The sequence below is a fragment of the Urocitellus parryii genome, chromosome 4, assembly GCF_045843805.1.
Source record: "Urocitellus parryii isolate mUroPar1 chromosome 4, mUroPar1.hap1, whole genome shotgun sequence".
Classification (NCBI taxonomy): Eukaryota; Metazoa; Chordata; class Mammalia; order Rodentia; family Sciuridae; genus Urocitellus; species Urocitellus parryii.
Window position 1 is genome coordinate 95,458,018 of NC_135534.1, and position 15,683 is coordinate 95,473,700.

The 15,683-nt window shown below is 37.5% G+C and overlaps 1 protein-coding gene across 1 annotated transcript in view; it reads right to left on the reverse strand.

Annotated features, from left to right (window-relative positions):
- Slc35f2 (solute carrier family 35 member F2) overlaps positions 1–15,683 on the reverse strand; it is a 57,971-nt gene that overhangs the window by 11,976 nt on the left and 30,312 nt on the right. Inside the window, exons 2-3 of the mRNA XM_026399051.2 lie at positions 11,936–12,111; positions 9,600–9,727 (exon numbers count right to left, since the gene is read on the reverse strand). Coding sequence (XP_026254836.2) covers positions 9,600–9,727; positions 11,936–12,111 — 304 coding nt within the window. The remainder of the gene's footprint in view (positions 1–9,599; positions 9,728–11,935; positions 12,112–15,683) is intronic.

Below are 15,683 nucleotides of genomic sequence, written 5' to 3' on the forward strand. Positions count from 1 at the left end.
GGAATACAGAGGTGAACAAGATAGATACAAGGCCTGTCCTCAGGAGTTATACAAGGTTAACAGATATGGAATAAATAATCACAAAACCAGATAAGTAACTGCAAAAGGGGAATGTGCTACAAAGAAGTAAAGGTCACATTGAAAGAGCAAATAGAACCCTCTCCCTGATGAGTAAGTGACCACATGACATGAGACAATGGTTTGTTCAAACTCTTGCTTGTTTTCATCACATGCTCCTCCATCACTTGTTAATCCTAGGTCCAGAAAACACTTGTACCCTGATATTGCCCATCTCAAAGACAGGGACATTAAGGGTGTCAAAATTATAACAAATCCAAAACTATTTGCAAAATAAAAGAAAAATAAAGATGGCACTTAATTCTTAATTTTGAAAAATTATGTAAATTCAAGGATAAAATATAAATAAGGATAATTCATGATGCATTCAAGTATATATATGCCTTACACTAATAATATCCCAAAACTGCTGGGTTTGGATTACCCTGTTTTTTGTTGTTATTTGGTTGGTCAGTTTGGTTTGATTTGGTTATTTGTTTAACTCTTGTCCATGATTCTCTCTGAATCTGTTTAGTCATAGACAAGGCAGATCTCTAAATCTCCAGCAGCCTGTCTGATCCTATCTGCCTTTTACTGCAGTATCATCACTGGAATCCAACACACCATGTAGAAATGGGCACCTTGCCTTGTTATTTATTCCAGCTGCAATTCTCTAATCTCCTAAGTGCTTTATTGAGTTTGCCTGAATAACAAGCCATTAAATGATGCAAATGATAATAGGCTGTCCCGGAAGACACCAGCAGAACCCATCATCATAGCTTAACAAAGTTCTCAAACCAAAAAAAAAAAAAAAAAGTAGAAAAAGTTCACTCGAAACTGTCACAAAAGACTCCCTATCCAAAAACTGCATCTTAAAATCAAACTTGAATCTGCTCTACCTGTAGCAATTTCGGTAGGCCACAAATGACCTTATGAGGAAGCTGCTGTCACGGGAAAAGCCTCAGAAGCTTTGGCTCTGTCCCTGACACGGACCAGCTAACTCTGTGATCTCAAGCCAGTCACTCTCTGAGTTAAAATATGGAATGAAGGGATCAGACCAAATGATCTCAGGTTTACTCCTATTCTAAAATTCCATAACTTCTCATCTGATACCTAATACCTTCAGTCATTTATCTACATGAACCAAATTTTCAAAATGTATTCTTGCTGATGGGTGTCTTCTTCGATAACTTCAGTTCCAAGATTCTCACTTCATCTTTAAAAAGCATTATAGAGCCACAACAAGAGGGCACTAAGTGAGACCCTGAGGACAGGAGTAGGGAGACACAGATATAAAAACGAGTTAGATCATATTAGAAGCTCTGCAGCTCCACGCGGCCTGGTGACCCAGAGAAAGGCCCAGCCTGAGCTGGAGTTCCTTATTCACCAAAGTGTGGCTCCACGGCTCAACATCAGGGTACATATAGGCTTGAAGCTGCCACTGCCCCAAAACTGGCATATCGTGGCTTCTATCAAGGGACAACAATAAGGACCTGGTAAGATGTCACCAAAGTCCCTGTGAGCCTGGCTGCACCAGAGGTATCTTTACTAGGGGTGCTAACAGTTATCCTGTTGCTAAGGTAACAGGGAGTCTTGCATAGGATTGCCTCTCTCTTGTTTCTCCTACTAACATCCTACCTCACAAACATCTCAGCCCACCCCCAAGCCACCACTTCTACCATTAGAAACTGTAAACCATTATGCAAACCCATCAACTATATGGTAGAAGATAACCAAACTCATCATTTCTGATTATAGCAACAAAAGTGTAAATGTAAAAATAGAAACTAACGGATCTATGGTTGCACATTGGGTACTTTGAGTGCTGTAATGTTAATCTCCCCCTTAAAGGTGAGGTATTGGTAACCTGCAGGGACATTATAAGACAATAGGGCAAAGCTGTAATACCTCAGATCTACACTGCAAGAGAGGAACACACAGAGACATCATGAAAAACCAAGGGAGGAAAGTGCCCCAAACAAAGCAAAATACTACAACAATAGAATCCACAGATAGCACAGTAGATGAAATGTCAGAGAAGGAGTTCAGAATATTCATAACTAAATGATCTGGGAATTAAAGAATGACCTAAATGAGCAGATACAGGCAAATATCAATCACACCAACAAAGAGATAAGAGAGCAAAGACAGGTAGCAAGAGATTACTTCAAGAAAGAGAGATTCTGGGGAAAAACAACAACAGAAATTCATGAAATGAAAGAAACAATAAGCCAAATAAAAAAAAACTCAATAGAAAGCATCATCAACATACTAGATCACTTGGAAGTCAGGACCTCAGACAATGAAGACAAAATACACAATCTTGAAAATAAAGCTGACCTCACAATGAAGATGGTAAGAAACAATGAAGAGAACATTCAAGAATTATGGGATAGCATCAAAACACCAAATTTAAGATTTATTAGGATAGAGGAAGGTTCAGAAATTCAAACCAAAAGAATGCACAGTCTCTTCAATGAAATAACATCACAAAATTTCCCAAGCATGAAGAATGAATTGAAAAATCAAATACAAGAGGCCTATAAGACACCAAATGTACAAAATAACAACAGATCTACAATAAGACACATTATAATAAAAATGCCTAGCATACAGAATAAGGATAGAATTTTAAAGGCCACAAGAGAAAAAAAATCAGATTACCTATAAGGAAAGACCAATTCAGGTCTCAGCAGATTCTTCAACCCAGACTCTCAAAGCCAGAGATCCTGGAACAACATACACCAAGCTCTGAAAGATAATGAATGCCAACTAAGAATCTTATATCCAGAAAAATTAAGCCTCAGATTTGATAATGAAATAAAAACCTTCTGTACTAAACAAAAGCTAAAAGAATTTATAACAAGAAAGCCTGCACTACAGATCATTCTTGGCAAAATATTCCAGGAGGAGGAAATAAAAAAATAACAATGAAAATCTGCAAAGGGAAGAACTACAATAAAGGAAAAGCCAACCAAAGGAGAAACCAAGTCAAGTTAAATACCAAAAATAAACAAAATGACCAAAAATACAAATCAGGTCTCAATAATTACCTTGAATGTTAATGGCCCAGACTCACCAATCAAAAGACATTGACTGGCAGATTGGATTAAAAAGACCCAACAATATGCTGCCTTCAAGAGACTCACCTCATAGGAAAAGATGTCAACAGACTGAAGGTGAAAGGTTGGGAAAAAATATACCATTTACATGGTCTGCGTAAACAAGCAGGGGTTTCCACCCTCACATCAAATAAAGTAGACTTCAAGTCAAAGTTAATCAAAATGGATAAAGATGAACATTTTATACTACTTGAGGGAACCATACATCAACAAGACATAACAGTTATAAATATGTATGCCCCAAACAATGGAGCATCTATGTTCATCAATCAAATTTTCTCAAGTTCAGGAATCAAACAGACCACAACACAATAATTCTGGGTGACTTTAACACACCGCTTTCACCACTGGATAGATCTTCCAAACAAAAGCTGATAGATCTTCCAAACAAAAGCTAAACAAAGAAACTGTAGAACTAAATAATACAATAAATAACTTAGACTTAAGACATATATAAAACATTTTATTTATCAACGAGCGAATACATTTTCTTCTCATTAGCACATGGATCCTTCTCTAAAATAGACCATATATTATGCCACAAAGCAACTCTTAGTAAATACAAAAAAGTAGAGATACTACCCTGCATTCTTATCAGAGTATAAAGGAATGAAATTAGAAATCAATGCTAAAACAAAAAATAAAAGCTATTCCAACACCTGCAGACTAAATACTATGCTATTGAATGAACAATGGGTTGCAAAAGATATCAAGGAGGAGATTTAAAAAGTTTTAGAGGTAAATGAGAACACTGATACAACATATTGAAATCTCTGGGACACTATGAAGGCAGTTCTAAGAGAAATTTCATTGTGTGGAGTTCATTCCTTCAAAGAAGAAAAAGTCAAAAAATATATGACCTAACATTACATCTCAAAGCCTTAGAAAAAGAAGAACAAATCAACCCCCAAAGCAGTAGAAGACAGGAAATAATTAAAATAAGAGCTGAAATCAATGAAAATGAAACAACTAAAAAAACTGACAAACAGTTGGTTCTTTGAAAAAAATAAATAAAATTGATAAACCATTAGCCATGCTAATAAAGAGAAGGAGAGAGAAAACTCAAATTACTAATATCCGTGATGAAAAGGGAAAAATCGTGACAGACACTACAGAAATACAGAAGATAACTAGAAATTATTTTGAAAATCTGTACTCCAAAAAGTAGAAAATATCAAAGGCGTCAACAAATTTCTGGAGGCATATGATATGCCAAACTAAATCAGGATGATATACACAACTTAAACAGATCAAGTTCAAGCAAGGAAATACAGGACACCATCAAAAGCCTACCAACCAAGAAAAGCCCAGGACTGGATGATACATAGCTGAGTTCTACAAGACCTTTAAAGAAGAACTAACTAACCAACCAATACTCCTCAAACTATTTCATGAAATAGAAAAAGAGGGAGCACTTCCAAACACATTCTATGAGGCCAATATCACCCTGATTCCAAAACCAGACAAACACACATCAAAGAAAGAAAACTTCAGACCAATATCTCTAATGAATATAGATGCAAAAATTCTCAATAAAATTCTAGCAAATCAAATACAAAAACATATCAAAAAGATAGTGCACCACAATCAAGTGGAATTGATCTCAGGGATGCAAAGTTGGTTCAATATACAGATCAATAAATGTAATGCATCACATCAATAGCTTCAAAGATAAAAATCATATGATCATCTCAATAGATTCAGAGAAAGCATTTGACAACATACAGCACAGCTTCGTGTTCAAAACACTAGAAAAACTAGAGATATCAGAAACATATCAACATTGTAAAAGCTATTTATATTAAGCCCCAGGACAATATCATTCTAAACGGAGAAAAATTGAAAGCATTCCCTCTAAAAACTGGAACAAGGCAGGGATGCCCTCTTTCACCACTTCTATTTAACATAATTCTTGAAACTCTAGCCATAGCAATTTGACAGTTGAAAAAAATTAAAGGGATACTGATAGGAAAAGAAGAACTCAAATTAGCACTATTTGCTGACGATATGATTCTATACCTTAAGACACAAAAAAATTACATCAGAAATCTTCTAGAACTAATAAATGAATTCATCAAAGTAGCAGGATGTAAAATCAATACCCATAAATCAAAGGCATTTCTGTACATCAGTGACAAATCCTCTGAAAGGGAAATGAGGAAAACTACCTCATTTACAATAGCCTCAAAAAAAAATAAAATACTTGGGAATCAACTTAATGAAAGAAGTGAAAGACCTCTACAACGAAAACTACAGAATGCTAAATAAAGAAATTTTAAAAGACCTTAAAGAGGGAAATATCTACCTTGTTCTTGGATAGGCAGAATTAGTATTATCAAAATGATCATACTACCAAAAGCACTATACTGATTCAATGCAATGACAATCAAAATTCCAATGACATTCCTCATAGAAATAGAAAAAGTAATCATTAAATTAATCTGGAAAAATAAGAGACTCAGAATAGCCAAAGCAATTCCTAGCAAGAAGAGTGAAGCTGGTGGCATTACTATTCCAGACCTTAAACTATACTACAGAGCAATAGTAACAAAAACAGCATGCTATTGGCACTAAAATAGACTTGTAGACTAATGGTACAGAATAGAGGACACAAAGACTAACCCACATAATTACAGTTATCTCATATTAGACAAAGATGCCAAAAACATATATTGGAGAAAAGATAGCCTCTTCAACAAATGGTGCTGGGAAAACTGGAAATCCACATGCAACAAAATAAAGTTAAACCCCTATCTCTCGCCATGCACAAAACTCAACTCAAAGTGGATCAAGGACCTAGGAATTAAACCAGAGATCTTGCACCTAATGGAAGAGAAAGTAGGCCCCAATCTCCATCATGTCGGATTAGGCCCCAACTTACTTAATAAGACTCCTATAGTGCAAGAATTAAAACCAAGAATCAATAAATGGGATGGACTCAAAATCATAAGCTTCTTCTCAGCAAAAGAAACAATCAATGAAGTGAATAGAGAGTCTACAGAATGGGAGCAAATCTTTACCACAAGCACATCAGATAGAGCACTAATCTCTAGGATATATAAAGAGCTCAAAAACCTTTACACCAAAAAAAAAAAAAAATAACCCAATCAATAATTGGGCCAAGGAACTGAACAGACACTTCTCAGAAGAGGGTATACAATTAATCAACAAACATATAAAAAAAGTTCAACATCTCTAGCAATTAGAGAAATGCAAATCAAAACTACTCTAAGATTTCATCTCACTCCAGTCAGAATGGCAGCTATTAAGAATACAAACAACAATAAGTGTTCGTGAGGATGTGGGGAGAAAGGCACACTCATACATTGCTGGTGGGAGTGCAAATTGGTGCAGCCAATATGGAAAGCAGTATGGAGATTCCTTGTAAAACTGGGAATGGAACCACTGTTTGACCCAGTTATCCCTCTCCTTGGTCTATACCCAAAGGACTTAAAAACAGTATACTACAGGGACACAGCCACATCAATGTTCATAGCAGCACAGTTCACAATAGCTAAATTGTGGAACCAACCCAGATGCCCTTCAGTAGATGAATAGATAGGGAAACTTTGGTATATATACACAATGGAACATTACTCAGCATTAAAAGAGAATAAAATAATGGCATTTGCAGGTAAATGGATGGAGTTGAAGAATATCATGCTAAGTGACGTAAGCCAATCCAAAAAAAAAAAAAACCAAATGTTTTCTTTGATGTGAGGATGTTGACTCATAATGGCAATTGGGAGGGAGCATGGGAGGAAGGGAGGAACTTTAGATAGGGCAAAGGGGAGGGAGGGGAAGGGAGGGAGTTTGGGGGTAGGAAAGATGGTGGAATGAGTTAGACATCATTACCCTAAGCACATGTTTGAAGACACGAATGGTGTGAAGATACTTTGTGTACAACCAGAGACTTGAAAAATTGTGCAATATACATGTAATATGAAATGAATTGCATTCTGCCATCATATATAACAAAATAAATATATATTTTAATAAAATAAAAAAGAACAATAGCATATAGAAAAGATAGCCACATTGAAGTAAGCCTTAGAGAAAGGGGAGAGGACTTCAAAACAGATTTCTAGATTATATTCTAGAAAAAAATAGAGTGGCAAAAGAGAGAAGGAGCAGATATGGTAGGGGATGGGCAGATGTGGCAGAAGAGTGGGAAGAGACAGGAGTAGAAACACAAGGAAGGCCACATCATGAACTTCAATGAACCACCGCCTGACTACCTGTAATTACAAATCTTTGAAGGAATCCTTACGAAGGAGGTACAAAGACCTTCTAATCCAAATTTCCACATTTTCAGATTTCCCCAGTCAGAGATTTACTTTAACAGAGAATCAACTTGAATAAATCCAATCATAGGCATCTCTGCTGCTAGAAGGAAGATGCTTTTTCTGAAATAATATATTCTTTGCTAGGACCAGAAGTATGTGACTTGACAATCAAATGCTTAGGTTTTTCTAAGGGGCTAGCATATAAGAAATTGTTTTCAATAGGAAAAATCATGAACTTCAGTTGCAACAGGTAAGCCGGGCATGTTGGTACATGCCTGTAATCCCAGAAGCTAAGGAGGCTGAGGCAGGAGGAGCGCAAATTCAAAGTCAGTCTCAGCAACGTAGTAAGGACTTAAGCAACTTAGGGAGATCCTTGTCTCAAAATAAAACTGGCTGTGGATGTGGCTCAGAGATCAAGCACCTCTGGGTTCACTTCCTGGTAGCCCACCCCCCCCCCTTAAAGAAAATCCAAAGGTAAGTATTTTGTTTAACTGTGTGTAGACCTTGAACCAATTAAAAAACTGTTCATCATTACTAGTCAGATATCAAAGTTTCTGAAAACTGAAATCAAGTAATTAAAATGTATCTGAGTTCACTCTCTAGCACCAAAAAAAAAAGGTATCTGAAATTATAAGGGTAGATGTGACTAGAAAATGACATTGTCTATATGTACTCACTCCTCCTTGTGACAAACTTCATCCTTTACGTAACTCTGCTTATAATTTTTATGAAATTCTAGGTTCTTTGTGTGCCTCCTCTGGTGTTCAGCTTACAGTTTAGATATGAGGTGTCCCTTGAAAGCTCATGTGTGAGATGACCCAAGAATGTTCAGAGGTGATATGATTAGGTTTTGAGTGTAACTTGATGGGATGGCTTATCCCACTGATATGGATTAACTGGTGGTGACTGTAGGCAGGTAGGGTGTGGCTGGAGTACATAGGCTACTGGGAGCCAGCCTTTGGGTATGAATTTTGTCCCAGGAGAGCTCCCTCTACTTCCTGTTACCACATCCTGAGCTGTTTTCCTCTACCATGCTCCTCTGCCAAGAGTTCTGCCTCACCCTGGGCTCAGAGCTATGCAGTTAGTCATCTATGGACTGAGACCTCCAAAACTGCAAGCCAAAATAAACTTTTCCCCCTCTAACTATTCTTGTCAGGAATTTTGGTGACTAAAACAATGTCTGTCTTAACAAATCATTTCCTATCTGGGAATTTTAAGCTATACCAGTGAAAAAACCAAAGGGTTTGCTGAGGATGATGCTTAGCACAATGTTATAGGGGGGGAAAAAAGTATTTAATAAAACACATTCTGGGAAAAAAACATTTAATGTATGTTCATATAGAAAAAATAGATTTTTGTCAATCTTTACCTAGTTTAATTTCACTTTAATTTTTCCACAGTTGCTAAAATTTGTAGGTCTAATACAAACTGTATAGTGAGAAAAGTAATATATCAAAAAAGTATAAATTCATAGAACTTTGAAGTTTAAACATGGAGTCCATTTCACTTCCATCTCCATATACATTTTGTTGCTAGTAATGATGAGTTGGTATTAATACAAAGCATTCCCACTAACATTTAAACAACTGAAATTAAGTCTTCCTCAACTCCAAAAAGTTGGAAATTAATGCTATATAGGAGCATTTTTCTTTCAACCCTGCAAGAATAAAACTAATAAAGAAATAGGGATGAGAGTTCTACCTTTGGCTACCCTCTCTCCCCAAGATGTTTAATAGGCTCCTTCAATAGGTTCCTTTGCTTTCAAACCTCCAACTTTTCTGTAGTATAAAGATACATCCACTTTCATGTTTGAGCAACGCATAAAACAGAACTCCTGTCAACACCACAGTACCAACTGCCAACTAAATATTTGTGCTTATTTTGGTAGGAATTGTTCTAAACTGCTCTAGCATTAGTGGTTTAGGAAATGATTAACATGTATACATTTTTTTTACTAATTCCAGGCAACATTACTCATTACTGCATGTGCTCTACTGGAAAACAGATATCATCCACCTGTGTTTAGGTTATTTCTTCAAGTGAATACATTTCAATAAAATTAATTAGCACACATAAGCACATGTTCTCCTCTTGAAGCTATAAAATCCACAATGGTCAGAAGGCTCCCTCTCACCTGGACACTGGTCAGAGTGGTGTATTGGTATGCTCTGACGATCGTGTAATTCGCTTCCACATCTGCCAGTCCCAGCAGAATGTACTTCCACCATTTCCTTTTCAAGATGTCTAAAAGGTTATCACTGCCTGGTTGAAAGAATGCTGGATTAGTTCATGTTACTTGAAAATAATAAAACACATATTCATCTGGAGATCAGAGCGTTCAAGCCAGGACTCTCTGATCTGTATTCTGTATTGTGTATTTTGAAAGTGGTCCCACCTAAGATTCATTACCCAGAACCCAAACTCCTGCACCACCTTAGCAGAGTCATATTTTTTCTAGATGATACTCAAGTTAAGGTGTCACCATAGACCAAGTAGTCAATGAAAACACCAGAAAGAAATTGAGAGAAAAGTGGTTAAATTTTCTTTCCTGTTGTCAAAGAAGTACAATATCCAGATGAGCGTGGATGTCACTATTTCTGACTAGCCACAGACTATTCTAGGAAATGAAATGTTTTCCTGTGAATTAACTGGTTATTTAACCTCCATTCATGGGCTTCTTCAAAGGAAACTCTGCAAGTGGTCTTTCTTTTGAAAAAGATGAACTGTGAAGTGAAAGGAAGCCAGTGATAAGCTTAGGAAAAGGCCCAGCCATACAACTAAACAAACACCTTTTATTCCACCAAATCTTGTTTATTCATATTAACAAAGAGTCAATACTTTGGAGAATGGAGCATCACAGGAGACATTGAGTTGGCATGTATAGGGGAAGCTTTATGGTAAGATAACCCAGGAAGAAATAAAACTAGTGGGTTGCGGTTGTGGTTCAGTGGCAGAGCACTTGCCTCACACGTGTGAAACACTGGGTTTGATCCTCAGCACCACATAAAACTAAATAAACAAAATAAATATATTGTGTTCAGGTATAACTAAAAAAAATTTTTAAAAGAAATAAAACTAATGAGAATCATAACCAAATAAACATCATTAAAATCCAATTGGCAGGAATATCCTGAAAACAGAGTAAGTCTTCCTAGATGTAAGATCCATGGAAAGCACACAACAAGCATTCCTTAGGAGGACCTCATGATGCACTTATGAATCACCTTGACTTCCTGAAGTCCAGGGCTTCCAGAAAAGAGCAAGGTCTATGTCTGCAAACCATGTACTGGTTTTGCTTCCAACTTCTAGAACTCTTGCCAAATGTGGTGTTCCCCCACTCCCAAACATGTTTTCCCCTCTCAAACTAGTTTCTATTTTCTTTAAGAAAAAAAAAAAAAGTCATGATCCTGACATATAGGAATACCACCAATGCACTAAGATTCATTTCAAAAGTGGATTAACAAATGCCACACTGGTAATTTTAAATATGATGAAACCTGGTCAGCTGGGTTGCCCATTTTCTTCATGCTCCTGAACTGAATCTTTTTTAATTGATTTGGCGATACTATGTTCTTCTTTTCTTGTGAGAAGGACTTTAGGACTGCAAAACAAGCAGCCCCTAATACAGAGAGGTGATGGGAGCATGGTATCTGGGACAGGCTGCCTAGGTTGAATTCCTGGTTCTACCAGTTACCACCAACATAACCTAAAGCAAGTGATCTAAGTGCTGCACACCTGCTTCCTCTTCTGTTAAATGAGGATAATATAACACCTGAGCTATGAGGCTTCCATGAGTCCATATATAACAAACGAGTTAAGCAATCAAAATGATGCCTGGGGCTCTGGTGGAGCTCAATGTGAGCCTCACGTGACCAACACCCTGGGTCTGATTTCCAACACCACACACACAAAAAAAAAATGTCTAGCTTTTCCCATTTTTGTGTAACTAGCTAGAAACAATAATTCAACAATTTTCTAATGGTGCTAGCAATAATGATGTTAATTCTTTGCCAAGTTCTCATCTTTGTCACTCTCAAAATGGACTTGATCCACATGTAATCCATGCGTATGCAGCATTCTCCCCTTGGCTAGAACTAGGTATTTTGGAAAGTAAAGTTCTTGACTTTTCAAGTGTTTCTGATATTGGCTCTTAATTTTATCAACCAGAGGAGAGAAGAAGAAAAAAAAATGAAATCTAACATTTACACTTTTTTTTTTACAACTTCTACCCTGTTACAAATAGCTGGTGCTACATACTTGATTTTAATCAACAACTTCAGAGAGTTATGCATAAATTTCTAGTCACTACTTTCAGACTTTAAAAGTGTCATTTTTTTCTAATAACTTTTATAACTAATGCTACTGTTTTCTTTCTTGGTTTTGCACTGTTTTTATTTTTTAAGCATCTAAAAGCAGAACAGCTTTTTGAAGATAATTTTATTGAAAAGGTAATTTCCACATTTGACCTACCTGACTGAAATGCCAGCATCATTGTATAAATTAGGAACAGTAAGCAATAGTTGATAAAGCTCTGAAGCATGGGGGTGTTCACTTGGTACTTTTCTGTCAAATACTGGCTGGTGATGGCTGTCCCACATATACACAAGGACAACATCTGGCCCAGAGCAATGGTTTTCAAAATATTCCTAGAAAATAAAAGAAGATATCAGAATAACTTGCAAGTAAGTTCTATCCATAACATACATACACACACACACACACACACACACACACTCTCTCTCTCTCTCTCTCTCTCTCTCTCTCTCTCTCTTTCTCTTTCTCTCTCTCTCTCTCTCTCAATAAACACAAAGGGAAATATTAATTTTTTTGCAAGTAGTTCCTTATTTCATTTTATTGCTTACTTCATGTGCACAAAAATTAAATTATTGGATTTTAAGAGGCTACATTTTTATTCTCTTTTACATTTCTGACCCCTCCTCAGTCTCATGAAGACATGTTCCCCATTTAATTGACCATCCAATCAGTGATCACTTTAGTTAAGCTGTTATATGCTATTTGAAATGTGTGTGTGTGTGTGTGTGTGTGTGTGTGTGTGTGTGTGTGTGAGAGAGAGAGAGAGAGAGAGAGAGAGAGAGAGAGAGAGAGAGAGAGAGACTTCTTTAAATTCAGTTTTAACTCTAGTTAAATTCTCTCTGTTCGGTAAGCATTGGATAATTTGTCATCTTTTCACTCTCTGAAGACTGTTTCTTCAACTGCCCTTCTAGAAGCAGTGATTGTCAATGTTGCCTGCACATTAGAAGTTTGGTGCTTGGTGGTGCATCCTTTCCCAGCTGAATCTTCAGATTAGAGTCCAGCCCAGGCCAACACCATGATGCAGCCTCGTGAAAGACCCTGAAGCAGAAAGTATAGCTAAGCAGTGCTCAGATTTCTTGTCCACAAAAACAGTAAGATAATAGATACGTGTTGTTTTTAAGTCACGAAGATTATGCTAATTTCTTATGTAGCCATAGATAACTGGCCCTTTGTAATCACTAAATAAATTCTTTCATTTGTTACATGAAAGAATGTAAATAGATTGTCAGTCCTTGTCAGTCCAAATATACATACACTTCCCTATTTTCCCAATAGTTTGCAATGGTTAGAAAAAGATAAGAAATTCTGAGAATGCCATGACAGAGAAGTTAGGATAGAAAAAGCACATTAAGAAGGAAGAGATCATCAATACAGAGTGTCAGAAACTGCAGAGAGAATGACAGGATGGCTAAGGAAACAGGATGACTGGTACATTGGAAGCTGCTGGATTTTTGAAGGCAAACTTTTTGTTGGTGGGAATATCCAAAGTGGATTTCAACGGGCCGAGGGAACAGAAGACCTGCAATTGAGTGCACCAAACAGACGGCTGTTTCAAAAAATGATGAAAGGAAGGAGAACAGGGATGGGCAAAGAGTTCAAAGAATAGGCAGCAGTGTTGAGGACAGGGTTTTCATTGTCTTGCCAAGGATCAGGGAAACTTAAGCATGTTTGGAAGGTAAACAACAGAAGGCAGCAAGGGTGAAAGCCTAAGACCCACAGGAAAGAAAATCAAGAGATGATGGAGACAGACAGTTCTTGGAAGGGTCAGGAACCAGGGCAGAGAACACTACAACCTTTATCAAAATATTCTCTATAGAAATGCTTCCTTGAACTTAGAGAGATAAGAATTTGAATTCATTATCGTGTGAACCTCAGAGCTCACTGGTTCTCCACCCTGGCTCATACTAGTATTAACAGGAGAGCTATTAATAGTAGAAAAAATACCTATGGCTCAGGAAGGAGCTGGTGGCAGAGAGAATTTTTAGCATGCCCAAGGTCCTGCATTCAATCTTCAAGGGCAAAAAACCAAATAAATAGGATAAAATACTGGTTTCCTGGCCCCCCAAACAGACCAATTATTGGACAATCTCTATAGTGGAATCTAGGAATTGGTCTGCTTTCAGGGAGCCACGTTGAGACGGAAGATGCACTTCAACCTTCTCCTGTTACAGCTGCCACAGGAAAGTTCACAGGGGAGATGAGGTGCCAAAGGGATCCAATCTGATTTACGAATTTCTTCCTTTTTTTTTTTCTCTTTTTAACGTTTCAGAGAAATTATGCTTAACCCAATAAGTCTTCACAGACATTCCAAGACTCTTCACCATGTCATCTGTGTTGAGGATGTGCATGATTATTTCAACAAAATATGTCATGGCTTTTTAAAACTCCTTTTAAACCCTCTGGTTTGGGGTCTGGAGTTGTAGCTTAGTGGTTGAGCCCTTGCCTCGCATGGGTGAGGTACTGGGTTCGGTCCTCAGCACCACATAAAATAAATAAATAAAGCAAAGATATTGTGTCTATGTACAACTAAAAAAAAAAAAAAAACACCTCTGGTTTCGATGTCACCTTAGTAGCCTGGGCTCTTTGGTGAGGCTGAAAGCTCCAGGCATTGTCCTCTTTGGATCTGAGAATGCAAAGTAGAAACTGCAGGAGCCACAAGTGCCCCCTACATACTTTAATGCCACTGAGATGGGCCTTTCCATCAGCCACTGGTAGGGCTGCCCCTTCCTCTAATCATGACCATTTTCCTCTTTTTTTTTTTTTCCCCTGGACTGTGAGGCAGCTCCTACCACCATCTTTAGAGCCAATAAAGAGAATTTTAAAACTATGTGCCAGGGGCCATCTTTGTTGTGGTTGTTGTTGTTGTTTAGATATTTTCTTAGTTATCGATAGACTTTATTTTATATATATATATATATATATATATATATTTATTTATATGCAGTGCTGAGAATCAAACCCAGTGCCTCACACATGCTAGGCAAGTGCTCTACCACTGAGACACAACCCCAGTCCCCAGGAGCCATCTTTTAAGCACAACTAGCTATTGTCTTGCTTTACTAAAACAACCCAACTGCCACAAGAAAGCCTGATACAGTCCAGCCTTGCTGCAGTGATTTATGAATTTCTATTAAATTACTGGATGTGTGCTTTCTTCTTCCTTTTACAGTACTGGGGCATGAACTCAGGGATGCTCTACCAGTGAGCTACATCCCCAACCTTTTTTTGTTGTTGTTGTTTAATTTTGAGACAGGGGTCTTGCTAAGTTGGGCATGCTGGCCTTGAATTTACCTCGGCCTCCCAAGTAGCTGGTATAATAGGGATGCACCCCCCCACACCCAGCTCTAATTATTTTCTCTAGTGTTTCTTCTAGCTTCAGAACCTTATACTGTCACCCTGTCTCACTTTTTAAAATATTTTCCTTGTTCGTTCATTTCTTTTATTTCATTCAACATGTACTTGTTGTCCAGAGTTCCTAAGCAATAAGAGGAAACAGAGTATCTAACTGTTGACAATGTATTCTTTTCTCTGTAAGATTTGTGTCAGTAATTTGCCATTCACCTCAAACAAGGACAAAAAGAAGAAAAGTGAAGCTTGCTGGGTAAGACAACCCTAAGTACATTTGTAGAGCACCCACCATGTGCCAGGCTTTGGAGATGCAAAAATGGACAGGCACCCTCTGCCCTGAGAGGCTGGGTCTGCTGGGGATGGATGTCAAGAGTTCACCAGAGGGGCTGGTGTCCTGGTGAATGAATGCTCCCTTCCTGCCTTGCTGATCACTCCCCTCCTTCCTATTTAGGAGGTTTTAGTGATCTCAACACCAGCAAGATAAGACATTGACATTAGAGCATTTTTCATCCTCAGCCCTTCTTGATCTGCTTTGGGTTGACTTTTCCACCCTCAC